Below are 27,169 nucleotides of genomic sequence, written 5' to 3'. Positions count from 1 at the left end.
AAAATGGGGATGAAGACTGTGAGCCCCCGGCCATGGGACAACCGATCACCTTGTATCCTCCCCAGCGCTTAGAGTGCTTTGCACATAGTAAGCGCTTAATAAATGCCATCATTATTATTATTATTATCATTATTAGAAGTTAATCAGGCTGGACACAGTCCCTTTCCCCCACGGAGCTCACATTTTTCATCCTCATTTTCCAGATGAGGTAACTGAGGCCCAGAGCAGTGAAGTGACTTGTCCAAGGTCACACAGCAGACAGGTGGCAGAGCCGGGGATTAATCAGGCAAGGCCTCGTGGAGGAGTGGCTTTTTAATAATAATAGGATTTTTAAGATTTTAAAGAAGGTGAAGCTAAGGAATAGGCGGTGAGCTCTGAATTGGAGATGGGAGTGTTGAAAATTGGGAACGATTAAGAGGTTGGCTTGGGGGAAGCAAAGGCCGGGAGCTGGAAGACGTGAACAGGTGAATAAAAGAAATCCAGCTGATGGTTATTGTTATTATTAAGAATAATAATACTGTGAGCATGAGCTGGAAGAAGAGAACAGATGTATAAAAGAAAACCAGCTGATGGTTATTGTTATTATGATTAATAATAATCAATCAATCGTATTTATTGAGCGCTTACTGTGTGCAGAGCACTTGGGAAGTACAAGTCGGCAACATAGAGAGACGGTCCCTACCCAACAGCGGGCTCACAGTCTAGAAGGGGGAGACAGACAACAAAACAAAACATATTAACAAAAGAAAATAAATAGAATAAATATGTACAGATACAACCAATCAATCGTATTTATTGAGCGCTTACTGTGTGCAGAGCGCTGTACTAAGCGCTTGGCAACATAGAGAGACGGTCCCTACCCAACAACGGGCTCACAGTCTAGAAGGGGGAGACAGACAACAAAACATATTAACAAAATAAAAGAAACAGAATAAATATGTACAGATAAAACCAATCAATCAATCATATTTATTGAGCGCTTACTGTGTGCAGAGCATAATAATAATAATATTACTATGAGCATGAGCTGGAAGAAGAGCACAGACATATAAAAGAAAACCAGCTGATGGCTACTGTTATTATAATAATAATGCTATGAGCATGAGCTGGAAGAAGAGAACAGACGTATAAAAGAAAACCAGCTGATGGTTATTGTTATTAATAAGAATAATATTACTGTGAGCATGAGCTGGAAGAAGAGAACAGATGTATAAAAGAAAACCAGCTGATGGTTATTATTAATAATAAGAATACTATCATTATTATGAGCATGAGCTGGAAGAAGTGAACAGACATATGAAAGAAAGACAGCTGATGGTTATTGTTAATAATAATAATATTATTATTATGAGCATGAGCTGGGAGAAGTGAACAGACGTATAAAAGAAAACCAGCTGATGGTTATTGTTAATACTAAGAATATTATTATTATTATGAGCATGAGCTAGAAGAAGTGAACAGATGTATAAAAGAAAACCAGCTGATGGTTACTGTTATGAATATTAATAATAAAACCATGAGCATGAGCTGGAAGAAGAGAACAGACGTATAAAAGAAAACCAGCTGATGGCTACTGTTATTAATAATAATAATATTACTATGAGCATGAGCTGGAAGAAGAGAACAGATGTATAAAAGAACACCAGCTGATGGTTATTGTTATTATTATTAACAATAATAATAATAATATTACTATGAGCATGAGCTGGAAGAAGAGAACAGACATATAAAAGAAAATCAGCTGACGGCTACTGTTATGAATAATAATAATATTACTATGAGCATGAGCTGGAAGAAGAGAACGGACGTATAAAAGAAAACCACCTGATGGTTATTGTTATTAATAAGAATATTATTATGAGCAGGAGCTGGAAGAAGTGAACGGACGTATAAAAGAAAACCAGCTGATGGTTACTGTTATAAATAATAATAATATTACTATGAGCATGAGCTGGAAGAAGAGAACAGATGTATAAAAGAAAACCAGCTGATGGTTATTGTTAATAATAATATCATTATTATTATTATTATTATGAGCATGAGCTGGAAGAAGTGAACAGATGTATAAAAGAAAACCAGCTGATGGTTACTGTTAATAATAATATCATTATTATTATTATTATGAGCATGAGCTGGAAGAAGTGACAGATGTATAAAAGAAAACCAGCTGATGGTTACTGTTAATAATAATATCATTATTATTATGAGCATGAGCTGGAAGAAGTGAACAGATGTATAAAAGAAAACCAGCTGATGGTTACTGTTATTAATAATATTACTATGAGCATGAGCTGTAAGAAGAGAACAGATGTCTAAAAAAACCAGCTGATGGTTATTGTTATTAATAATAATATTACAATGAGCATGAGCTAGAAGAAGAGAACAGACATATAAAAGAAAACCAGATGATGGCTACTGTTATTAAGAATAATAATAATATTACTATGAGCATGAGCTGGAAGAAGAGAAGAGACGTATAAAAGAAAACCGGCTGATGGTTATTGTTATTAATAAGAATAATATTACTGTGAGCATGAGCTGGAAGAAGAGAACAGATGCATAAAAGAAAACCAGCTGATGGCTACTGTTGTTAATAATAATAATATTACTAAGAGCGTGAGCTGGAAGAAGAGAACAGATGCATAAAAGAAAGCCAGCTGATGGTTATTGTTATTTAATAATAATAATATTACTGTGAGCATGAGCTGGAAGAAGAGAACAGATGCATAAAAGAAAGCCAGCTGATGGTTATTGTTATTTAATAATAATAATATTACTGTGAGCATGAGCTGGAAGACGAGAACAGACGCATAAAAGAAAACCAGCTGATGGTTACTGTTATTAATAAGAATAATATTACTGTGAGCATGAGCTGGAAGAAGAGAACAGATGCATAAAAGAAAGCCAGCTGATGGTTATTGTTATTTAATAATAATAATATTACTGTGAGCATGAGCTGGAAGACGAGAACAGACGCATAAAAGAAAACCAGCTGATGGTTACTGTTATTAATAAGAATAATATTACTGTGAGCATGAGCTGGAAGAAGAGAACAGATGCATAAAAGAAAGCCAGCTGATGGTTATTGTTATAAATAATATCAATATTACTATTATTATGAGCATGATCTAGAAGAAAACAAATGTATAAAAGAAAACCAGCTGAGGGTTAGTACTACTATTATTACCATGACTAATAATATTGATATTACTAATATTATTATGGAGAGCCCTGAAGGCACTGTCCACACACAACTTCTGATGGCTTCAGAGGCTCCGTCCTCTCCCGGTTCTCCTCTTACGTCTCCGGTCGTTCTTTCTCAGTCTGTTTAGCAGGCTCCTCCTCCCCATCCCATCCTCTCACTGGGGGGGTTCCCCAAGGTTCAGTGCTTGGTCCCCTTCTGTTCTCGATCTACACGCACTCCCTTGGTGACCTCATTTGCTCCCACGGCTTCAACTACCATCTCTACGCCGATGACCCCCAGATCTCCATCTCTGCCCCCGCTCTCTCCCCCTCCGTCCAGGCTCGCATCTCCTCCTGCCTTCAGGACATCTCCATCTGGATGTCCGCCCGCCACCTAAAGCTCAACATGTCCAAGACTGAACTCCTTGTCTTCCCTCTCAAGCCCTGCCCTCTCCCTGACTTTCCCATCACTGTAGACGGCACTACCATCCTTCCCCTCTCACAAGCCCGCAACCTTGGTGTCAACGTGGCCTAGTGGAAAGATCACGGGCCTGGGAATCAGAAGGATCTGGGTTCCAATTCCGCCTCCGCCACATGTCTGCTCGTTGGCAGCAGGGAATACGTCTGTTACATAGTTCTACTGGACTCTCCCAAGCGCTTAGTACAGTGCTCTGCACACGGTAAGCACTCAACAAATACCATTGAGTGCTTAGTGAAGTGCTCTGCATACAGTACTGATTTGTACTGTTGCCGATTTGCACTTCCCTAGCGCTTAGCACCTGTACATATGTTTGTACATATTTATTACTCTATTTATTTTACTTGTACATATCGTGGCTCAGTGGAAAGAGCACGGGCTTTGGAGTCAGGGGTCATGGGTTCGAATCCCGGCTCCACCACATGTCTGCTGTGTGACCTTGGGCAAGTCACTTAACTTCTCTGAGCCTCAGTTACCTCATCTGTAAAATGGGGATTAAGACTGTGAGCCCCACGTGGGACAACCTGATCACTTTGTATCCCCCAAGCACTTAGAACAGTGCTTTGCACATAGTAAGCGCTTAACAAATGCCAACATTATTATTATTATTATTATTTATTTTATTTGGTTAATATGTTTGGTTTTGTTGTCTGTCTCCCCCTTCTAGACTGTGAGCCCACTGTTGGGTAGGGACTGTCTCTATATGTTGCCAACTTGTACTTCCCAAGCGCTTAGTACAGTGCTCTGTACACAGTAAGCACTCAATAAATACGATTGATTGATTGATTGCTCTCATAGTACTCGTATATATATAAGTCCCCACAGCACTTGTATATATATTTGTACAGATTTATTACTATTTTACTTGTACATATTTACTAATTTATTTTGTTAATGATGTGCCTCTAGCTTTAATTCTATTTGTTCTGACTATTTTGACACCTGTCTCCGTGTTTTGTTTTGTTGTCCATCTCCCCCTTCTAGACTGTGAGCCTGTTGTTGGGTAGGGACCGTCTCTATATGTTGCCGACTTGTACTTACCAAGCGCTTAGTACAGTGCTGTGCACACAGTAAGCGCTCAATAAATATGATTGAATGAGTGAATGAATGAATCTTCTAGACTGTGAGCCTGTTGTAGGGTAGGGACCGTCCATATATGTTGCCGACTTGTACTTCCCAAGCGCTTAGTCCAGTGCTGTGCACACAGTAAGCGCTCAATAAATATGATTGAATGAGTGAATGAATGAATCTTCTAGACTGTGAGCCTGTTGTAGGGTAGGGACCGTCTCTATATGTTGCCGACTTGTACTTCCCAAGCGCTTAGTCCAGTGCTCTGCACACAGTAAGCGCTCAATAAATACGATTGAATGAATGAATGAGTGCAATAGAGTCATAGAGACGATCTCTTCTTTCAAAGAGGCTAGTGGATGTGGAGAAGAATAGGCAATCAATCCTTGGAGCGTTTGGAGGAGTGCGAGACAAGTGGATGACATTTTGGAAAATCAGTCAATCAATCAATCATATTTATTGAGCGCTTACTGTGTGCAGAGCACTGTACTAAGCGCTTGGGAAGTACAAGTTGGCAACATATAGAGACAGTCCCTACCCAACAGTGGGCTCACAGTCTAAAAGGGGGAGACAGAGAACAAAACCAAACATACTAACAAAATAAAATACATAGAATAGATAGGTACAAGTAAAATAAATAAATAAATAAATAGAGTAATAAATATGTACAAACATATATACATATATACAGGGTGCTGTGGGGAAGGGAAGGAGGTAAGGCAGGGGGATGGAGAGGGGGACGAGGGGGAAAGGAAGGAAGGGGCTCAGTCTGGGAAGGCCTCCTGGAGGAGGTGAGCTCTCAGTAGGGCCTTGAAGGGAAAAGCAATCCAGCCAGTGAAATAGAGTATGGACTGGAGGCAGGGAGACCAAAGAGGAGGCCGATCCAGTCATCAGACTGGGTTTAGGCTAAATGTCTGGTCCAGAGGGATGGCTGTTGGAATAGAGAGGAAGGGATTCATTCATTCAGTCGTATTTATTGAGCGCTTACTGTGTGCAGAGCGCTGTACTAAGTGCTTGGAAAGTACAATTCGGCAACATAAAAAGACAGTCCCTACCCAACAACGGGCTCACAGTCTAGAAGGGGGAAGACGGACAACAAAACAATGGATTCTGCATTGCGGAGGAAAGACTGATGGGATTTGGAAACTCTGACCAAGGGGTTAGAAAGAGAGGAAGGACTCAAGGATGATGCTGATAAAATCGAGGGCATCAGGGAGGGGAAGGACGGGGAGATGGGGAAGTGATGTCAGCTGTGATGTCTTCTAGACTGTGAGCCCGCTGTTGGGTAGGGACCGTCTCTATATGTTGCCAACTTGGAATTCCCAAGCGCTTAGTACAGTGCTCTGCACACAGTAAGCGCTCAATAAATACGATCGAATGAATGAATGAACTGTGATGGGAAAGTTAGGTGGAAGAGAGGATTTGGGAGGGAAGAGGTGCAGGCGGGACAGAGCCCGGGCCTGGGAATCAGAAGATCATGGGTTCTAATTCCAACTCCGCCACTTGTCTGCTGTGTGACCTTGGGCAAGTCACTTCACTTCTCTAAGCCTCGGTGACCTCATCTGTAAAATGGGGATTAAGACCGTGAGCCCTACTTGGAACAGGGAACTGTGGCCAACTGGATTTGCTTGTATCCACCCCAGCATTTAGTACAGTGCCCGGCACAGAGCAAACGCTTAAAAATGCCATTATCATTATTATTATTATTATTATTATTCTTATCCACGAAGAGATACTTAGGCTTCAAAAGTTTACAGTGTAGCCTAGTGGATAGAGCACGGGAGTCAGAGGCCATACCTCCCTGAACGCTTCCGATTTCATCTGATCTCGGAAGCCAAACAGGGTCGGACTTTCAATCGTATTTATTGAGCACTTACTGTGTGCAGAGCACTGTACTGAGCGCTTGGGAAGTACAAGTTGGCAGTATATAGAGATGGTCCCTACCCAACAGTGGTTAGTACTTGGATCAATCAATCAATCATATTTATTGAGCGCTTACTGTGTGCAGAGCACTGTACTAAGCACTTGGGAAGTACAAGTTGGCAACATATAGAGACGGTCAATCAATCAATCATATTTATTGAGCGCTTACTGTGTGCACAGCACTGTACTAAGCACTTGGGAAGTACAAGTTGGCAACATTTAGAGGTGGTCCCTACCCAACAGTGGGCTCACAGTCTAGAAGGGGGATGGATGAGAGGCCGCCTGGGAATATCGGGGGCTGTAGGCTTTGGAGAAGCAGGATGGCCTAGAGGATAGAGCACAGGCTTGTGAGTCAGAAGGACCTGGGTTCTAATCCTGGCTCCACCACTTGTCTGCTGTGTGATCTTGGGCAAATCACTTCTTCTTCTCTGTGCCTCAGTGACCTCCACTGTAGGACGATTAATAATAATAATAATAATAATGATATTTATTAAGGGCTTACTATGTGCACCCCCTGAGCCCACTGTTGGGTAGGGACTGTCTCTATATGTTGACAATTTGTACTTCCCAAGCGCTTAGTACAGTGCTCTGCACATAGTAAGCGCTCAATAAATACGATTGATTGATTGATTGCAGAGCACTGTTCTAAGCGCTGGGGAGGTTACAAGGTGATCAGGTTGCCCCACGGGGGTCTCACAGTGTCAATCCCCATTTTCCCGATGAGGGAACTGAGGCTGTGAACCCCATGTTGGATAGGGACTGTGTCCAACCTGATCAGCTCGCATCTATCCCAGCGCTTAGAACAGTGCTTGGAACATAGTAAGTGCTTAACAAATACCATCAATATTATGATCATAATATTATTATCATCACCATCAAACTGTCTTCCCGGCAATCTGTTGACGCTCAATGCCCGGAGCATTTGTCCTCTGGCAAAGATTAACGATAATAACAATGCTATTACTACCGCTACTATGAGTGGTATTCGCTAAGAACTTGCAATAAATGTCAATTATTGGCCTCGGCACTGGGGCAGAAACAATATAATAATGTAAAAGACCACTGAGTCCAGAAACTGGGCCAGAAACACTCACTGCACTGCGACGGCCATGGTGGATGGGAGAGACGTCAACCCGTTGCCGGTTAGAAAGAGCGCTTTGAGGCGGGGCAGAATTCCCAGCTCATAGATGGCCTCTGGAGAGAGGCTGTTGTAAGAGAGGTCCAGGACCTTGGGGATAGAAAGAAATAAGTAGTTAAGGATAATAATAATAATAATAATAATTTTGATATTTATTATGTGGTTACTATGTGCCAGACACGGTATTGAACGGGGTGGGGCAGAATCCCAGCTCATAGATGGCCTCTGGAGAGAGGCTGTTGTAAGAGAGGTCCAGGACCTTGGGGATAGAAAGAAATAAGTAGTTAAGGATAATAATAATAATAATAATAATGATAATAATAATAATAATAATTTTGATATTTGTTATGTGGTTACTATGTGCCAGACATGGTATTAAATGGGACGGGGCAGAATTCCCAGCTCATAGTTGGCCTCTGGAGAGAGGCTGTTGTAAGAGAGGTCCAGGACCTTGGGGGCACAGAAAGAAATAAGTAGTTAAGGATAATAATAATAATAATGATAATAATAATTTTGATATTTGTTATGTGGTTACTGTGTGCCAGACACGGTATTAAACGGGGCGGGGCAGAATTCCCAGCTCATAGATGGCCTCTGGAGAGAGGCTGTTGTAAGAGAGGTCCAGGACCTTGGGGGCACAGAAAGAAATAAGTAGTTAAGGATAATAATAATAATAATAATAATAATAATAATAATAATAATAATAATAATAATTTTGATATGTTATGTGGTTACTATGTGCCAGACACGGTATTAAACGGGGCGGGGCAGAATTCCCAGCTCATAGATGGCCTCCGGAGAGAGGCTGTTGTAAGAGAGGTCCAGGACCTTGGGGGCACAGAAAGAAATAAGTAGTTAAGGATAATAATAATAATAATAATAATAATAATAATAATAATAATTTTGATATGTTATGTGGTTACTATGTGCCAGACACGGTATTAAACGGGGCGGGGCAGAATTCCCAGCTCATAGATGGCCTCCGGAGAGAGGCTGTTGTAAGAGAGGTCCAGGACCTTGGGGATTGAAAGAAATAAGTAGTTAAGGATAATACTAATACTAATACTAATACTAATACTAATACTAATAATAATAATAATAATTTTGATATGTGGTTACTATGTGCCAGAAACAGTATTAAACAGGGCGGGGCAGAATTCCCAGCTCATAGATGGCCTCTGGAGAGAGGCTGTTGTAAGAGAGGTCCAGGACCTTGGGGATAGAAAGAAATAAGTAGTTAAGGATAATAATAATAATAATAATGATAATAAAAATTTTGACATTTGTTATGTGGTTACTATGTGCCAGACACGGTATTGAATGGGGTGGGGCAGAATTCCCAGCTCATAGATGGCCTCTGGAGAGAGGCTGTTGTAAGAGATGTCCAGGACCTTGGGGGCACAGAAAGAAATAAGTAGTTAAGGATAATAATAATAATAATAACAAAAATTTTGATATTTGTTATGTGGTTACTATGTGCCAGACACGGTATTAAATGGGGCGGGGCAGAATTCCCAGCTCATAGATGGCCTCTGGAGAGAGGCTGTTGTAAGAGAGGTCCAGGACCTTGGGGATAGAAAGAAATAAGTAGTTAAGGATAATAATAATAATAATAATAATAATAACAAAAATTTCGATATTTGTTATGTGGTTACTATGTGCCAGACACGGTATTAAATGGGGCGGGGCAGAATTCCCACTCATAGATGGCCTCTGGAGAGAGGCTGTTGTAAGAGAGGTCCAGGTCCTTGGGGATAGAAAGAAATAAGTAGTTAAGGATAATAATAATAATAATGATAATAATAATAATAATAATAATTTTGATATGTTATGTGGTTACTATGTGCCAGACATGGTATTAAACAGGGCGGGGCAGAATTCCCTGCTCATAGATGGCCTCTGGAGAGAGGCTGTTGTAAGAGAGGTCCAGGACCTTGGGGGCACAGAAAGAAATAAGTAGTTAAGGATAATAATAATAATAATAAAAATTTTGATATTTGTTATGTGGTTACTATGTGCCAGACACGGTATTAAACGGGGCGGGGCAGAATTCCCTGCTCATAGATGGCCTCTGGAGAGAGGCTGTTGTAAGAGAGGTCCAGGACCTTGGGGATAGAAAGAAATAAGTAGTTAAGGATAATAATAATAATAATAATAAAAATTTTGATATTTTTTATGTGGTTACTATATGCCAGACACGGTATTAAATGGAGCGGGGCAGAATTCCCGCTCATAGATGACCTCTGGAGAGAGGCTGTTGTAAGAGAGGTCCAGGACCTTGGGGGCACAGAAAGAAATGAGTAGTTAAGGATAACAATAATAATAATAATAATAATAATTTTGATATTTGTTATGTACCAGACATGGTATTAAACGCTGGGATAGATATAACCGGGTTGGAAAGAGTCCCTGTCCCAGATAGTAATAAAAATAATTGGGGTATTATCTAGACTGTGAGCCCGCGGTTGGGTAGGGTCGGTCTCTATATGTTGCCAACTTGTATTTCCCAAGTGCTTAGTACAGTGCTCTGCACACAGTAAGCACTCAATAAGAATGAATGAATGAATGGTATTTAATAATAGTAATAATAATAATAATAATAATAATAATGGCATTTATGAAGCACTTACTATGTGCAAAGCACTGTTCTAAGTGCTGGGGAAGTTACAAGGTGATCAGGTTGTCCCACGGGGGGCTCACAGTCTTAATCCCCATTTTACAGATGAGGTAACTGAGGCGCAGAGAAGTGAAGTGACTTGCCCAAAGTCACCCAGCTGACAATTGGCGGAGCTGGGATTTGAACCCATGACCTCTGACTCCAAAGCCCGGGCTCTTTCCATTGAACCACGAAGTACTTACTATGTACTAAGCACTGGGGTGGATCCAAGCAAATCGGGTTGGACACGCGGTCCCTGTCCTATATGGGGCTCACAGTCTCAAGTCCCATTTTGCAGATGAGGTAACTGAGGCCCGAAGAAGTGAAGTGACTTGCCCAAGGTCACACAGCAGACACGTGGCGGAGCCAGGAATAGAACCCATGACCTCCCATGAGCCGGGGTAAGAGCCCAAGTCCTCGGACTCAAGCCCACTGTTGGGTAGGGACTGTCTCTATATGTTGCCAACTTGTACTTCCCAAGCACTTAGTACAGTGCTCTGCACACAGTAAGCGCTCAATAAATACGATTGATTGGTTGATTGATTCTTTCCCGGCTGCAGTCTTTCTGTCCTACAAGACCAGAAGCCAAAATTGGCTCGTTCCACCCCCTCCTGAACGGTTTAAAGTTTTATTACACATTACTGCAAACTCGGTTATTCATTTCTGGGTGGATGGAATTTCACAGTTAAATGACGGGTTTTCATTTAAGGAATGTCTGCTACCCGAGATTTATTCGTTTTCTCTGCGCTCCCTCATCTGCCGTCCGGAGATGACAAATGAATGATTGGAGGCGAAATTTCCTCTCTCCATTTACCCTCCGCGTCCCGACCTCCGTCTGTTCTTTTAGTTAACAGCGTGTGAGATTGAGTGCTTGATCTTGGCCAGAGGCTCAGAAGCTGCCACACGTTCCCGCGATCCTGCCTCATTTCAAGCTGCCCACTTGTACTTCCCAAGCGCTTAGTACAGTGCTCTGCACACAATAAGCATTCAATAAATACAATTGATTGATTAATTCAAGCTGATCCCTGGATATTCATTCATTCAATCATATTTATTAAGCACTTACTGTGTGCAGAGCACTGTACTAAGCACTTGGGAAGTACAAGTCGGCAACATATAGAGACGGTCCCTACCCAACAACGGGCTCACAGTCTAGAAGGGGGAGACGGACAACAAAACAAAACACGTAGACGGGTGTCAAAATCGTCAGAACAAATAGAATTAAAGCTATATGCACATCGTTAACAAAATAAATAGAATAGTAAATATGTACAAGTAAAAGAGAATAATAAATCTGTACAAATGTATATACAAGTGCTGCGGGGAAGGGAAGGATGTAGGGTAGGGGGGATGGGGAGGAGGAGAGGAAAAAGGGGGCTCAGTCTGGGAAGGCCTCCTGGAGGAGGTGAGCTCTCAGTAGGGCTTTGAAGGGAGGAAGAGAGCTTGTTTGGCGGATGTGTGGAGGGAGGGTATTCCCGGCCAGAGGGAGGACGTAGGCTGGGGGTCGATGGTGGGACGGGTGAGAATGAGGCCCGGTGAGGAGGTTAGCGGTGGCAGAGGAGCGGAGGGTGCGGGCCGGGCTGGAGAAGGAGAGAAGGGAGGTGAGGTAGGAGGGTAGGTGAGGTGATGGACAGCCTGGAAGCCCAGGGTGAGGAGTTTTTGCTTGATTCATAGGTTGCCAGGCAGCCACTGGAGATTTTTGAGGAGGGGAGTAACATGCCCAGAGCGTTTCTGCACAAAGATGATCCGGGCAGCAGAGTGAAGTATAGACTGAAGTGGGGAGAGACAGGAGGATGGGAGATCAGAGAGGAGGCTGATGCAGTAATCCAGTCGGGATAGGATGAGAGATTGAACCAGCGAGGTAGCGGTTTGGATGGAGAGGAAAGGGCGGATCTTGGCGATGTTGCGGAGGTGAGACCGGCAGGTTTTGGTGATGGATTGGATGTGTGGGGTGAATGAGAGAGCGGAGTTGAGGATGACACCATGGTTGCGGGCTTGTGAGACGCGAAGGATGGTAGTGCCGTCTACAGTGATGGGAAAGTCAGGAAGAGGGCAGGGTTTGGCAGGGAAGATAAGGAGTTCAGTCTTGGACATATTGAGTTTTAGATGGTGGGCAGACATCCAGATGGAGATGTCCTGAAGGCAGGAGGAGACACGAGCCTGGAGGGAGGGAGAGAGAGCAGGGGCAGATATTCCCTCAGTCCTGTAAAAGCCCACCAAATCCCACATTCCTTACGGCTGTGGGGACTGTACATCTCATCTGCTCTATCTGAGAGAATGTGAAAAATCCAGATGGATCTGACCTACTTCCAAATACTGAAAATCTTCGGTTCCGATGCAGACGTTCCTTATCCCGTTAAAAGAAAGCTCCAGTTCCTTGAGGGCGGGAAATGTGTGAAATGCCTCTGAATGGGAGAAAGGGAAAAGTGAGACCAGGAAACTGTGAATTTAATGCCTAGAAGTCGAACGACAAGTTTAGTTAAAAGGCCCAGTCCAAAATGCCATGTATAAATAAAAACGGAGGCCTGATTTTCCTTCTAAAATATTCCTGATATCCTCTGGTTTGGGTTTAAAATGCAGAAATGTTGTCATATAATAATAATTATAATGATGGCATTTATTAAGTGCTTACTCTGTGCAAAGCACTGTTCTAAGCGCTGGGGAGTTTACAAGGTGATCAGGTTGTCACACGGGGGTCTCACAGTCTTAATCCCCATTTTACAGATGAGGGAACTGAGGCCCAGAGAGGTGAAGTGACTTGCCCAAAGTCACACAGCTGACAATTGGCAGAGCCGGGATTTGACCCCGTGACCTCTGACTCCAAAGCCCGGGCTCTTTCCATTGAGCCACACTGCTTCTCACGTGAATTCCACATTTAAATAGAGGACAATTTCTAGAGAAGCAGCGTGGCTCACTGGAAAGAGCCCGGGCTTTGGAGTCAGAGGTCATGGGTTCGAATCCCTACTCCGCCACGTGTCTGCTGTGTGACCTTGGGCAAGTCACTTAATTTCTCTGGGCCTCAGTTCCCTCATCTGTAAAATGGGGATGAAGACTGTGAGCCCCACGTGGGACAACTTGATCACCTTGTAGGCCCCCCCGGCGCTTAGAACAGTGCTCTGCACATAGTAAGCGCTTAACAAATGCCATCATTATTATCATTATTATTATTATTATTATTCCTTATTTGTGTTTGAGCTTGGTCCAGTGAAAAAGAGTCCGAGGAGTCAGAGGATTTGGGTTCTGAGTATGGTACAAACTGAAGCAGCGAGGAAACTGACTCAGTCGTCTCCTAAGCTTAGCCGGCTGGATCGGCTATGTGATGGACGAAATGTGGAAGGTCCAGGCCGAGAGGGGATGATTGCACAGTGCCAAGAGCGGGGAACTTGAAGGAGGAACAAAAGAAGGTGAAAACAGTGGCCCCGCCCCTGCAACTAGAAAAAAGTCAGGGCACAGAGCAGGCACCAGGGGAGTCTAACACACTCTCTGGTTCCCCTTAATAATAATAACTGTGGCATTTAAGTGCTTACTTAGAACAGTGCTCAGTGCTTAGAATCAATCAATCAATCAATCGTATTTATTGAGCACTTACTGTGTGCAGAGCACTGTACTAAGCGCTTGGGAAGTCCAGGTTGGCAACATATAGAGACGGTCCCTACCCAACAGTGGGCTCACAGTCTAGAAGGGAGAACAGTGCTTGGCACATAGTAAGCGCTTAATAAATGCCATCATTATTCTTACTGTGTGCCAGGAACTGTACTAACGCTTGGGGTGGATACAAGCAAATCGCGTTGGACAAAGTCCGTGTCCCACTTGGGGCTCACAGTCTCAATCCCCGTTTTACAGATGAGGGAGCTGAGGCCCAGAGATGTGAAGTGACTTCATCATCATCATCATCATCAATCGTATTTATTGGGCGCTTACTGTGTGCAGAGCACTGTACTAAGCGCTTGGGAAGTACAAGTTGGCAGCATATAGAGACAGTCCCTACCCAACAGTGGGCTCACCGTCTAAAAGTGGGAGACAGAGAACAAAACCAAACATACTAACAAAATAAAATAAATAGAATAGATATGTACAAGTAAAATAAATAGAGTAACAAATCTGTACAAACATATATACATATATACAGGTGCTGTGGGGAGGGGAAGGAGGTAAGATTGGGGGAATGGAGAGGGGGACGAGGGGGAGAGGCAGGAAGGGGCTCAGTCTGGGAAGGCCTCCTGGAGGAGGTGAGCTCTCAGTAGGGCCAAAGTCTTGCCCAAAGTCAAGTCTTGGGCAAGGACTTGCCCAAAGTCACACAGCGGACAAGTGGAGGAGGCAGGATTAGAACCCACAACCTTCTGTCTCCTAAGCCTACGCCATGTTGCTTCTCCTTGTAAACCTAACCAGAACATTGTGGACAGGGCATGTGTCTATCAACTCTGTTAGATTGTACCCGCCCAAGAGCTTAGCACAGTGCTCTGCACACAGTAAGCGCTCAATAAGTAGGATTGATTGATTGAATTCTCACCTCTTTTGGAAAAAGCTCCCAAATATCCTCCATCTTTGGGCCTTAAACTATTCCTGAGGTTTCAGGGGCGATGTGGGCGGAGGATAGAACTACAAACTCTGTTCTTTTGTACTCTCCCAAGGGCTTAGTACAGTGTTCTGCACACAGAAAGCGCTCAATAAGTACCATTCCTTGGTGGGAGTTCTATTTCTAGGCAGCATCCTGGCGCTGTACAATTGGTACTGTGCTGCTGGTTTTGAGTGGGGCTTCCTTTTAATAATAATAATAATAATAATGGCATTTGTTAAGCGCTTACTATGTGCAAAGCACTGTTCTAAGTGCTGGGGGGGATACAATGTGATCAAGTTGTCCCACGGGGGGCTCACAGTCTTAATCCCCATTTTTACAGATGAGGGAACTGAGGCTCGGAGAAGTGAAGTGACTTGCCCAAGGTCACACAGCAGACTTTTGGCGGAGCCGGGATTCGAACCCACGACCTCTGACTCCAAAGCCCGGGCTCTTTCCACCGAGCCACGCTGCTTCTTCTGCTTGCTTTTATCAGACAGAACTCGTGAAGACGTTTTAATGACTCGAGGAGCAGTGTGGCCTAGTAGCCAGAGCCCGGGGAAGGACCGAGGTTCTGGTCCCAGCTCTGCCGCTTGCCTGTGGTGTGACCTTGGGCAAGTCACTTGACTTCTCCGAGCCTCAGTGACCTCATCTGTAAAGTGGGTGGGTGAAGACTGCGAGCCCCAGATGGGACAGGGACTGTGTCCAACCCAATTTGCTTGTATCCACCCCAGCGCTGAGTATAATGACTGACAAAAATTAAAGCACTTAATATAAAAATAATAATAATAATAATAATAACTAGAGTGTTCCCCCGCTGACTGCTCCCCCAGAGTGGGGCTCTCCTACCATGGTTTGTTGCCGGCAGCATCCGGGAAATAAACTAAAGGAAATTCCTCGGTTGTGACTTTTTTTTAGGGTATTTGTTAAGCACTTTGTGCTAGGCACTGTACTGCTACTACTATTACTACTACTACTAATAGAGAAGCAACGTGGCTCAGTGGAAAGAGCCCGGGCTTTGGAGTCAGAGGTCATGGGTTCAAATCCTGGCTCGGCCAATTGTCAGCTGTGTGATTTTGGGCAAGTCACTTCACTTCTCCGGCCCTCAGTTACCTCATCTGGAAAATGGGGATTAATTCTGTGAACCCCCTGTGGGAAAACCTGATCACCTTGTAACCTCCCTAGCGCTTAGAACAGTGCTTTGCACATAGTGAGCGCTGAATACATTCCATTATTATGAGAAGCAGCGTGGCTCAGTGGAAAAGAGCCCGGGCTTTGGAGTCGGAGGTCATGGGTTCAAACCCCGGCTCCGCCAATTGTCAGCTGGGTGACTTTGGGCAAGTCACTTCACTTCTCTGTGCCTCAGTTACCTCATCTGTAAAATGGGGACTAAGACTGTGAGCCCCACGTGGGACAACCTGATCACCTTGTAACCTCCCCAGCGCTTATTTAAGCGCTTAGTACAGTGCTCTGCACACAGTAAGCGCTCAATAAATACGATTGATGATAATGGCATTTGTTAAGCGCTTACTTTGTGCTAGGCACTGTACTGCTACTACTATTACTACTACTAATAATAATAATGGCATTTGTTAAGCGCTTACTTTGTGCTAGGCACTGTACTACTACTACTATTACTACTACTAATAATAATAATGGCATTTGTTAAGCGCTTACTTTGTGCAAGGCACTGTACTACTACTACTACTATTACTACTACTAAAAATAATGGCATTTGTTAAGTGCTTACTATGTGCAAAGCACTGTTCTAAGCGCTGGGGTGGATATAAGGTGATCAGGTTGTCCCACGGGGGGCTCCCAGTCTTCATCCTTATCTTTATTTATTTATTTATTTTACTTGTACCTATCTATTCTATTTATTTTATTTTGTTAGTAAGTTTGGTTTTGTTCTCTGTCTCCCCCTTTTAGACTGTGAGCCCACTGTTGGGTAGGGACTGTCTCTAGATGTTGCCAATTTTTACTTCCCAAGCGCTTAGTACAGTGCTCTGCACATAGTAAGCGCTCAATAAATACGATTGATGATGATGATGATGATGATGATGATGATGATGATGATGATCCTCATTTTCCAGACAAGGGAACTGAGGCCCAGAGAAGTGAAGTGACTTGCCCAAAGTCACCCAGCTGACAGTTGGCAGAGCCGGGATTTGAACCCATGACCTCGGACTCCAAAGCCCGGGCTCTTTCCGCTGAGCCACGCTGCTTCTCCAGTGTGGCCGGGTGGGAATGAGAACAGCTACTGACCCTTTTTGTTGCGTGATATTTGTTCAGTTTTTATTATGTGTCAAGCACTGTTGTAAGTGCTCGGGACGGAGGCAAGACAATCAGGTCCGAAATAGTCCCTGTCCCACAAAGGGCTCGCAGTCTAAGTAGGAGGGAGAATGGGGATTAAATCCCCATTTTGCAGTCGGGGAAACTGAGGCCCAGAGAAGTGAAGTGACTTGCCCGAGGTCACGCAGCAGCAAGGAGAAGAGCCAGGATTAGAACCCAGGTCCTTCTCACTGTCAGGCCTGTGCAGCGTGGCTCAGTGGAAAGAGCCCGGGCTTTGGAGTCAGAGGTCCTGGGTTCAAATCCCCGCTCCGCCAATTGTCAGCTGTGTGACTTTGGGCAAGTCACTTCACTTCTCTGGGCCTCAGTTCCCTCATCTGGAAAATGGGGATTAATACTGTGAGCCCCCTGTGGGACAACCTGATCACCTTGTATTATAACAATAATAATAATGATGGCATTTGTTAAGCGCTTACTATGTGCAGAGCACTGTTCTAAGCGCTGGGGGGGATACAAGGTGATCAAGTTGTCCCACGTGGGGCTCACAGTCTTAATCCCCATTTTACAGATGAGATAACTGAGGCTCAGAGAAGTTAAGTGACTTGCCCAAGGTCACACAGCAGACATGTGGCGGAGCCGGGATTCAAACCCATGACCTCTGACTCCAAAGCCCGGGCTCTTTCCACTGAGCCACGCTGCTTCTCTTGTATCCTCCCCAGCGCTTAGAACAGTGCTTTGCACATAGTAAGCGCTTAACAAATACCAAAATTTATTTTTATTTTTATTTATTTTTATCCACCGGGCCAAAAGCGGCTTCCCACTCCTCCACTGAGAACGTCAATGTATGATGCGCGTTAATAATAATAGTGATAATAATTGTGGTATTTGTGAAGCAGCGTGGCTCCGTGGAAAGAGCCCGGGCTTTGGAGTCAGAGGTCATGGGTGCAAATCCCGGCACCGCCAACTGTCAGCTGGGTGACTTTGGGCAAGTCACTTCTCTGGACCTCAGTTCCCTCATCTGAAAAATGGGGATTAAAACTGTGAGCCCCCCATGGGACAACCTGATCACCTTGTAACCTCCCCAGCGCTTTGCACATAGTAAGCACTTAACAAATCCCATTATTAGCCAACTTGTACTTCCCAAGCGCTTAGCACAGTGCTCTGCACACAGTAAGTGCTCAATAAATACGATTGAGTGAATGAATGAATGAATGAAGCGCTTACTATGTGCCAGGTAAGCACGGGGGGTGGATACACGCCAACTGGATTGGCACGGTCCCTGTCCTGAATGGGGCTCACAGTCTTAATCCCCATTTTGCAGATGAGGTAACTGAGGCCCAGAGAAGTGAAGTGACTTGCCCAGGGCCACTCAGCAGACAAGTGGCGGAGCCAGGATTAGAACCCATGACCTTGTGATTCCCAGGCCCCACGCTGCTTCCCCTGGGTGAGGTTGCAGATGTGAGTTTTGGCAGGCCGGAATGCTAAGAGTACCATACTTAATAATAATAATAATAATAATAATAATGGCATTTATTAAGCACCTACTATGTGCAAAGCACTGTTCTAAGCGCTGGGGAGATTACAAGGTGATCAGGTTGTCCCACGGGGGGCTCACAATCTTCATCCCCATTTTACAGAGGAGGTAACTGAGGCCCAGAGAAGTGAAGTAACTTGCCCAAAGTCACACAGCTGACAGTGGGCGGAGCCGGAATTCGAACCCATGACCTCTGACTCCCAAGCCTGGGCTCTTTCCACTGAGCCACACCGCTTCCCAAGGTACTTCTTACCTAATGGTAGCAGGTTCTCGGACGCATTGATGTAAATGACTGAGTCGAAATGCACAAAGTCATTTTCTTTCGCCTGGAGCAAAAAAAAATAAAATAAACCCCCCTGTAATTGTCATTTCCAAGAAAACTCAAAATCCCAGACTGCTGGTTATGAGCTATGAACCGTCTCTATCTGTTGCCGACTTGTACTTCCCAAGCGCTTAGTACAGTGCTCTGCACACAGTAAGCGCTCAATAAATACGATTGAATGAATGAATGAACTACTTTTGAGAACATTTGGTGGTGACGTGGGGAAGCTGAGAAATTAGAAAATGTGACAGTCTTTAGTTACAATAATAACTCTGGTATACATCATTAATAACAATGATAATAATAATAATTGTGGCATTTATTCATTCATTCAATTGTATTTATTGAGCACTTACTGTGTGCAGAGCACTGTACGAAGCGCTTGGGAAGTACAAGGTGGGCAACATCTAGAGACGGTCCCTACCCAACAGCGGGCTCACAGTCTAGAAGGGGGAGACAGGCAACAAAATCAAACATATTAACAAAATAAAATAAATAGAATAAATATGTACAAATAAAATAGAGTAATAAATATGTACAAACATATATACATATTTACAGGTGCTGCGGGGAGGGGAAGGAGGTAAGGCGGGGGGAGGGGGAGGAGGGGGTATTCATTCATTCATTCAATCGTATTTATTGAGTGCTTACTGTGTGCAGAACACTGTAGTTATCATTAATAATAATAATAATAATAATGGTATTTATTAAGCACTTACTATGTGCAAAGCACTGTTCTAAGCACTGGGGAGGTTACAAGGTGATCAGGTTGTCCCTCGGGGGGCGCACAGTCTTCATCCCCATTTTACAGATGAGGGAACTGAGGCACAGAGAAGTGAAGTGACTTGCCCAAAGTCATTTGTTAGGTACTTTCTGCATTCCAGGCACTGTACTAAGCGCTGGGGTGGATACAAGATCATCAGGTTGGACACAGTCCCTGTCCCACATGGGGTTCACAGTCTCAAGTAAGCACTTACTGTATGCCATGCACAACAGAAATAATAATAATAATGGCATTTATTAAGCGCTTACTATGTGCAAAGCACTGTTCTAAGCGCTGGGGGAGAGACAAGGTGATCAGGTTGTCCCACGGGGGGCTCACAGTCTTCATCCCCATTTTACAGATGAGGTCACTGCGGCCCAGAGAAGTTAAGCAGCTTGCCCAAAGTCACATAGCTGACAAGTGGCGGCGCTGGGATTTGAACCCATGACCTCTGACTCTTACCGCTGAGCCACGCTGCTTCTCCTAACGGTACTGAGCGCTGGGGTACATACAAGATAATCACGTGTCTGCCAACTAATTCATCAATTAGTGGTAGTATTTGTTGAGTGATTAGCGTGGTTCAGTGGGAAGAGCCCGGGCTTTGGAGTCAGAGGTCATGGGTTCGAATCCCGGCTCTGCCACCTGTCTGCTGTGTGACATTGGGCAAGTCACTTAACTTCTCTGAGCCTCAGTTACCTCATCTGTCAAATGGGGATGATGACTGTGAGCCCCACGTGGGACAACCTGATCACCTTGTATCCCCCCAGCACTTAGAACAGTGCTTTGCACATAGTAAGCGCTTAACAAGTGCTATTATTATTATTATTATTATGTGACAAGCATTGTTCTAAGCGCTGGGGTAGATACCAGCTAATCGGGTTGGACACAGTCCCTGTCCCTCACGGGGCTCACAATCTTAATCCGCATTTTAAAGATGAGGTAACTGAGGCACAGAGAAATGAAGTGACTTGCCCAAGGTCACACAGCAAACAAGTGAAACACTTGTGACTTTGTGGCAAGAGCCCGGGCTTGGGAATCAGAGGTCGTGGGTTCTAATCCCGCCTCCGCCACCTTTCTAGACTGTGAGCCCGCTGTTGGGTAGGGACCGTCTCTAGATGTTGCCAACTTGGACTTCCCAAGCGCTTAGTACAGTGCTCCGCACACAGTAAGCGCTCAATAAATATGATTGATTGTCAGCTGTGTGAGTTTAGGCGAGTCACTTCACTTCTCTGTGCCTCAGTGACCTCATCTGTAAAATGGGGATTACGACTTGGAGCCCCACGGGGGACAACCTGATTAACTTGTATCTACCCCAGCGCTTAGAACAGTGCTTAGCACATAGTGAGCGCTGAACAAAAACCATCATTACAATTATTTTTATTATTAAGATCCGGGATTAAAACCCAGGTCCTTCTGTCTCCCAGATCTGTGCTCTATCCACTAATCAATCAATCGTATTTATTGAGTGCTTACTGTGTGCAGAGCACTGTACTAAGCGCTTGGGAAGTACAAGTTGGCAACATATAGAGACAGTCCCTACCCAATGGTGGGCTCACAGTCTAAAAGGGGGAGACAGAGAACAAAACCAAACATACTAACAAAATAAAATAAATAGAATAGATATGTACAAGTAAAATAAATAAATAATAAATAAGTAAACTAAGCCGTGCTGATTTTGACTCTACTGTAGTGAACTCTCCCATGCACTTTGTACAGTGCTCTGCACATAGGAAGCGCTCAATAAATATCATTGATGATGACTGGTGATAATTAGGTCAAACTCCCTGACCCACATGGGGCTCGCAGTCTGAGGGGGAGGGAGAACAGGCATTGAATCCCCATTTTACAGATGGGGAAACTGAGGCACAGGCAAGTTGGTCACGTGTTTAAAGTTACGTGGCCGGCAACTGGCAGACCGGGGGTTCTAAGCGCTGCGGGGGAACTGAGGGTCCCAGGGTTGCAGAATTGAGGGGCTGCAGGGTTCCAGGGAGCAGAATTAAGGGGCTGGGGGTCCCAGGGTCACTGAATAATAATAATAATAATAATAATAATAATAATAATAATAATGGCATTTATTAAGCGCTTACTGTGTGCAAAGCACCATTTTAAGCGCTGGGGAGGTTACAAGGTGATCAGGTTGTCCCACGTGGGGCTCACAGTCTTCATCCCCATTTTACAGATGAGGGAACTGAGGCCCAGAGAAGTGAAGTGATTTACCCAAAGTCACACAGCTGACAAGTGGCAGAGCTGGGATTTGAACCCATGACCTCTGACTCCAAAGCCCGGGCTCTTTCCACCAAGCCTCGCTGCTTCCCACTGAAGTCAGGGGCTGCGGGGGCCTGGAGACACCAAACTCCCCCCGACCTTCTAGACTGCGAGCCCGTTGTGGGCAGGGATTGTCTCTATTTGTTGCCAAATTGTATTTTCCAAGCGCCTAGTCCAGTGCTCTGCACACAGTAAGCGCTCAATAAATACGATTGAATGAATGAATGAATGCTCTGCACACAGTAAGCACTCAATAAGTACGACTGAACGAATGAATGAGTGAATGGGGTAGATACGAGATAATCAGGTGGGACACAGTCCCTGTCCCTCACGGGCCTCACGATCTTAACTCCCATTTTACAGATGAGCTGACTGAGGCACAGAGAAGTGACTTGCCCGAGGTCACACGGCAGACAAGTGGCAGAGCCGACATTAGCAGCGTGGCTCAGTGGAAAAGAGCCTGGGCTTTGGAGTCAGAGGTCATGGGTTCAAATTCCGGCTCCGCCACTTGTCAACTGGGTGACTTTGGGCAAGTCACTGCACTTCTCTGGGCCTCAGTTCCCTCACCTGTGAAATGGGGATTAAGACTGTGAGCCCCCCGTGGGACAACCTGATCACCTTGTCACCGCCCCAGCGCTTAGAACAGTGCTTTGCACATAGTAAGCGCTTACTAAATGCCATCATCATTATTATTATTATTATTATTAGCATCCAGGTCCTTCTGCTTCCCAGGCCTGCATTGGAAAGAGCCCAGGCTTGGGAGTCAGAGGCCATGGGTTCAAATCCCAGCCCCGCCACTTGTCCGCTGTGTGACTTTGGGCAAGTCACTTCACTTCTCCGGGCCTCAGTTACCTCATCTGTAAAATCCCCGGGGATGAAGACTGTGAGCCCCACGTGGGACAACCTGATCACCTTGTAACCTCCCCTGTGCGTAGAACAGTGCTTGGCGCATAGTAAGCGCTTAACAGATTCATTCACTCATTCATTCGTATTTATTGAGCGCTTACTGTGTGCAGAGCAGCAGATGCCATCGTTATTGTTGTTTGTCATTTTAGAACCTGTCCCTCTCATGGGAGAATCAATCAATCAATCAATCAATTGTATTTATTGGGCACTTACTGGGTGCAGAGCACTGTACTAAGCGCTTGGGAACTACAATTTGGCAACACATGAAGAAGAGCAGGCCCGCAACAAATACTGCCAACCACCCCAGACGAGGCCCGCTGGGGTCTGCGGCGGAGAGAACAGGTCCCCGTCACCATCTCCTGGGCTGGAGGTGGGAGGAGAGGAGGGGGTCTGGAGGTGGAGTGAGGGGAGTCTTCTACACTGTGAGCCCGCTGTTGGGTAGGGACCGTCTCTATATGTTGCCCACTTGGACTTCCCAAGCGCTTAGTCCAGTGCTCTGCATTCAGTCATTCATTCAGTCGTATTTATTGAGCGCTTACTGTGTGCAGAGCACTGGACTAAGCACTTGGGAAGTCCAAGTTGGCCTACAGTAAGCCCTCAATAAATACGAGTGAATGAACGAATGGATGAGGGGGTCCTGAGGAGAAGAAAGAGGGGGAGGCCTTGAATCAATCAATCAATCAATTGTATTTATTGAGCGCTTACTGTGTGCAGAACACTGTACTAAGCACTTGGGAAGTACAAGTGGAGGGAGGGGAGGGGGTCCGGAGGTGGAGTGAGGGGAGTCTTCTACACTGTGAGCCCGCTGTTGGGTAGGGACCGTCTCTATATGTTGCCCACTTGGACTTCCCAAGCGCTTAGTCCAGTGCTCTGCATTCAGTCATTCATTGTCGTATTTATTGAGCGCTTACTGTGTGCAGAGCACTGGACTAAGCGCTTGGGAAGTCCAAGTTGGCCTACAGTAAGCCCTCAATAAATACGAGTGAATGAACGAATGGATGAGGGGGTCCTGAGGAGAAGAAAGAGGGGGAGGCCTTGAATCAATCAATCAATCAATTGTATTTATTGAGCGCTTACTGTGTGCAGAACACTGTACTAAGCGCTTGGGAAGTACAAGTGGAGGGAGGGGAGGGGGTCCGGAGGTGGAGTGAGGGGAGTCTTCTACACTGTGAGCCCGCTGTTGGGGAGGGACCATCTCTCTATGTTGCCCAGTTGGATTTACCAAGCGCTTAGTCCAGTGCTCTGCATTCAGTCATTCATTCAATCGTATTTATTGAGCGCTTACTGTGTGCAGAGCACTGGACTAAGCGCTTGGGAAGTCCAAGTTGGCATATAGTAAGCCCTCAATAAATACGAGTGAATGAATGAATGAATGAGGGGGTCGTGAGGAGAAGAAAGAGGGGGAGGCCTTGAAGTGGAGGGAGGAGAGACCACAGCACCTGTATATATGTATATATGTTTGTACATATTTATTACTCTATTTATTTATTTATTTTACTTGTACGTATCTATTCTATTTATTTTATTTTGTTAATATGTTTGGTTTTGTTGTTTGTCTCCCCCTTCTAGACTGTGAGCCCGCTGTTGGGTAGGGACTGTGTCTAGATGCTGCCAACTTGTACTACCCAAGCACTTAGTACAGTGCTCTGCACACAGTAAGCGCTCAATAAATACGATTGACTGACTGAGAGGGGGCCCTGAGGTGGAGTGAGGGGAGTCTTCTAGACTGTGAGCCCGCTGTTGGGTAGGGACCGTCTCTCTATGTTGCCCACTTGGACTTCCCAAGCGCTTAGTCCAGTGCTCTGCATTCAGTCATTCATTCAATCGTATTTATTGAGCGCTTACTGTGTGCAGAGCACTGGACTAAGCGCTTGGGAAGTCCAAGTTGGCCTACAGTAAGCCCTCAATAAATACGAGTGAATGAATGAATGGATGAGGGGGTCCTGAGGAGAAGAAAGAGGGGGAGGCTTTGAAGTGGAGGGAGGGGAGGGGGCCCTGACATGGAGTGAGGGGAGTCTTCTACACTGTGAGCCCGCTGTTGGGGAGGGACTGTCTTTCTATGTTGGCAACTTGGACTTCCCAAGCGCTTAGTACAGTGCTCTGCACACAATAAGTGCTCAAAAAATACCCTTCATTGATGGATTTTCTGGACCTCAGTTCTCTCATCTGTAAAAGAGGCCTTCCCAGGCTGAGCCCCCTTTTTCCTCTCCTCCTCCCCATCCCCCCCCCCCACCTCCTTTCCCTCCCCACAGCACCTGTATATATGTTTGTACAGGTTTATTACTCTATTTATTTTGACTGTGAGCCCACTCTTCTAGACTGTGAGCCCACTGTTGGGTAGGGACCGTCTCTATATGTTGCCAACTTGGACTTCCCAAGCGCTTAGTACAGTGCTCTGCACACAGTAAGCACTCAATAAATACGATTGTATATACTATACAATCTATACAATATACAATACAATTATACAGTATACAATGTAATATAATACGGCATAATGCAATACAATATACAATATTATACACACTATTGTACAATATTATCTTATGCAATCACATATTATACAATATTATACAATACAATATTATACAATATAATATACAATTATACAATATGTAATATATTATTGTATATTATACAATATAATACGATTATTATAATCATATATATACATATGATTATATGTATATATGTTTGTACGTATTTATTACTCTATTTTACTTGTACACATTTATTCTATTTATTTTATTCTGTTAATATGTTTTGTTGTCTGTCTCCCCCTTCTAGACTGTGAGCCCGCTGTTGGGTAGGAACCGTCTCTATATGTTGCCACCTTGGACTTCTCAAGCGCTTAGTACAGCACTCTGCACACAGTAAGTGCTCAATAAATATGAATGAATGAATGAACGATTGAATGAATGAATGAATATTTACTATTCTATTTATTTTGTTAATGATGTACATATAGCTTTAATTCTATTCTGACGATTTTGACACCTGTCTACATGTTTTGTCTTGTTGTCTGTCTCCCCCTTCTAGACTGTGAGCCCGTTGTTGGGTAGGGACCGTCTCTATCGGTTGCCATCTTGTACTTCCCAAGCGCTTAGGACAGTGCTCTGCACACAGTAAGTGCTCAATAAATATGACTGACTGAATGAATAAAATGGGGACTCAAGGCCTGGTCATACTAATAATAACTGTGGTATTTGTTAAGTGCCGAGTCCTGACTCTGACTCCTTCTGGGAGTCAGAAGGTTGTGGGTTCCAATCCCACCTCCGCCACTTGGCTGCTGCGTGACCTTGGGCAAGTCACTTCACTTCTCCGGGCCTCAGTTATCTCATCTGTAAAATGGGGATTGAGACAGTGAGCCCCATGTGGGACAGGGACTGTGTCCTATATGATTCGCTTGTATCCGCCCCAACGCTTTATACAATCAATCAATCAATCAATCGTATTTATTGAGCGCTTACTGTGTGCAGAGCACTGTACTAAGCGCTTGGGAAGTACAAGTTGGCAACATATAGAGACGGTCCCTACCCAACAGTGGGCTCACAGTCTAGTGCCTGGCACACAGTAAGCGCTTAACAAATACCACAAGTATCATTTTTATTATTATTACTATGTGCCAGGCACAATACGAAGCTCTGGGGCGGACGAAAGCAGATCGGGTCGGACATAGTCCCCGTCCCGCATAGGGCTCACAGTCTTAACCCCTTTTTTCCAGATGAGGTCACTGAGGCCCAGAGAAGCAAAGTGACTTCCCCAAGATCACACAGCAGGCCGGTGTCGGAGTTGAGATTAGAACCCAGGTCCTTCTGCGTCCCAGGCCCGGGCTCTACCCACTGAGCCTCTCTCCCTCTCTCTCCCTCTCCCCCTCGTCCCCCTCTCCATCCCCCCATCTTACCTCCTTCCCTTCCCCACAGCACCTGTATATATGGATATATGGTTGTACATATTTATTACTCTATTTATTTATTTATTTATTTATTTATTTTACTTGTACATTTCTATCCTATTTATTTTATTTTGTTGGTATGTTTGGTTTTGTTCTCTGTCTCCCCCTTTTAGACTGTGAGCCCACTGTTGGGT

At 44.6% G+C, this 27,169-nt stretch overlaps 1 protein-coding gene across 1 annotated transcript in view; it reads right to left on the bottom strand.

Moving 5' to 3' along the window:
• Positions 1–27,169, bottom strand: part of XRRA1 (X-ray radiation resistance associated 1) — an 89,110-nt gene that overhangs the window by 44,067 nt on the left and 17,874 nt on the right. The window contains exons 5-7 of the mRNA XM_038740026.1: positions 19,078–19,150; positions 12,754–12,851; positions 7,747–7,880 (exon numbers count right to left, since the gene is read on the bottom strand). Of these exons, the coding sequence (XP_038595954.1) occupies positions 7,747–7,880; positions 12,754–12,851; positions 19,078–19,150 (305 nt within the window). The remainder of the gene's footprint in view (positions 1–7,746; positions 7,881–12,753; positions 12,852–19,077; positions 19,151–27,169) is intronic.

Source organism: Tachyglossus aculeatus, chromosome 2 (assembly GCF_015852505.1).
Source record: "Tachyglossus aculeatus isolate mTacAcu1 chromosome 2, mTacAcu1.pri, whole genome shotgun sequence".
Taxonomy (NCBI): domain Eukaryota; kingdom Metazoa; phylum Chordata; class Mammalia; order Monotremata; family Tachyglossidae; genus Tachyglossus; species Tachyglossus aculeatus.
The sequence above is the reverse complement of the archived record's forward strand: the minus strand, read 5'-3'. Positions and strand labels throughout refer to the sequence as shown.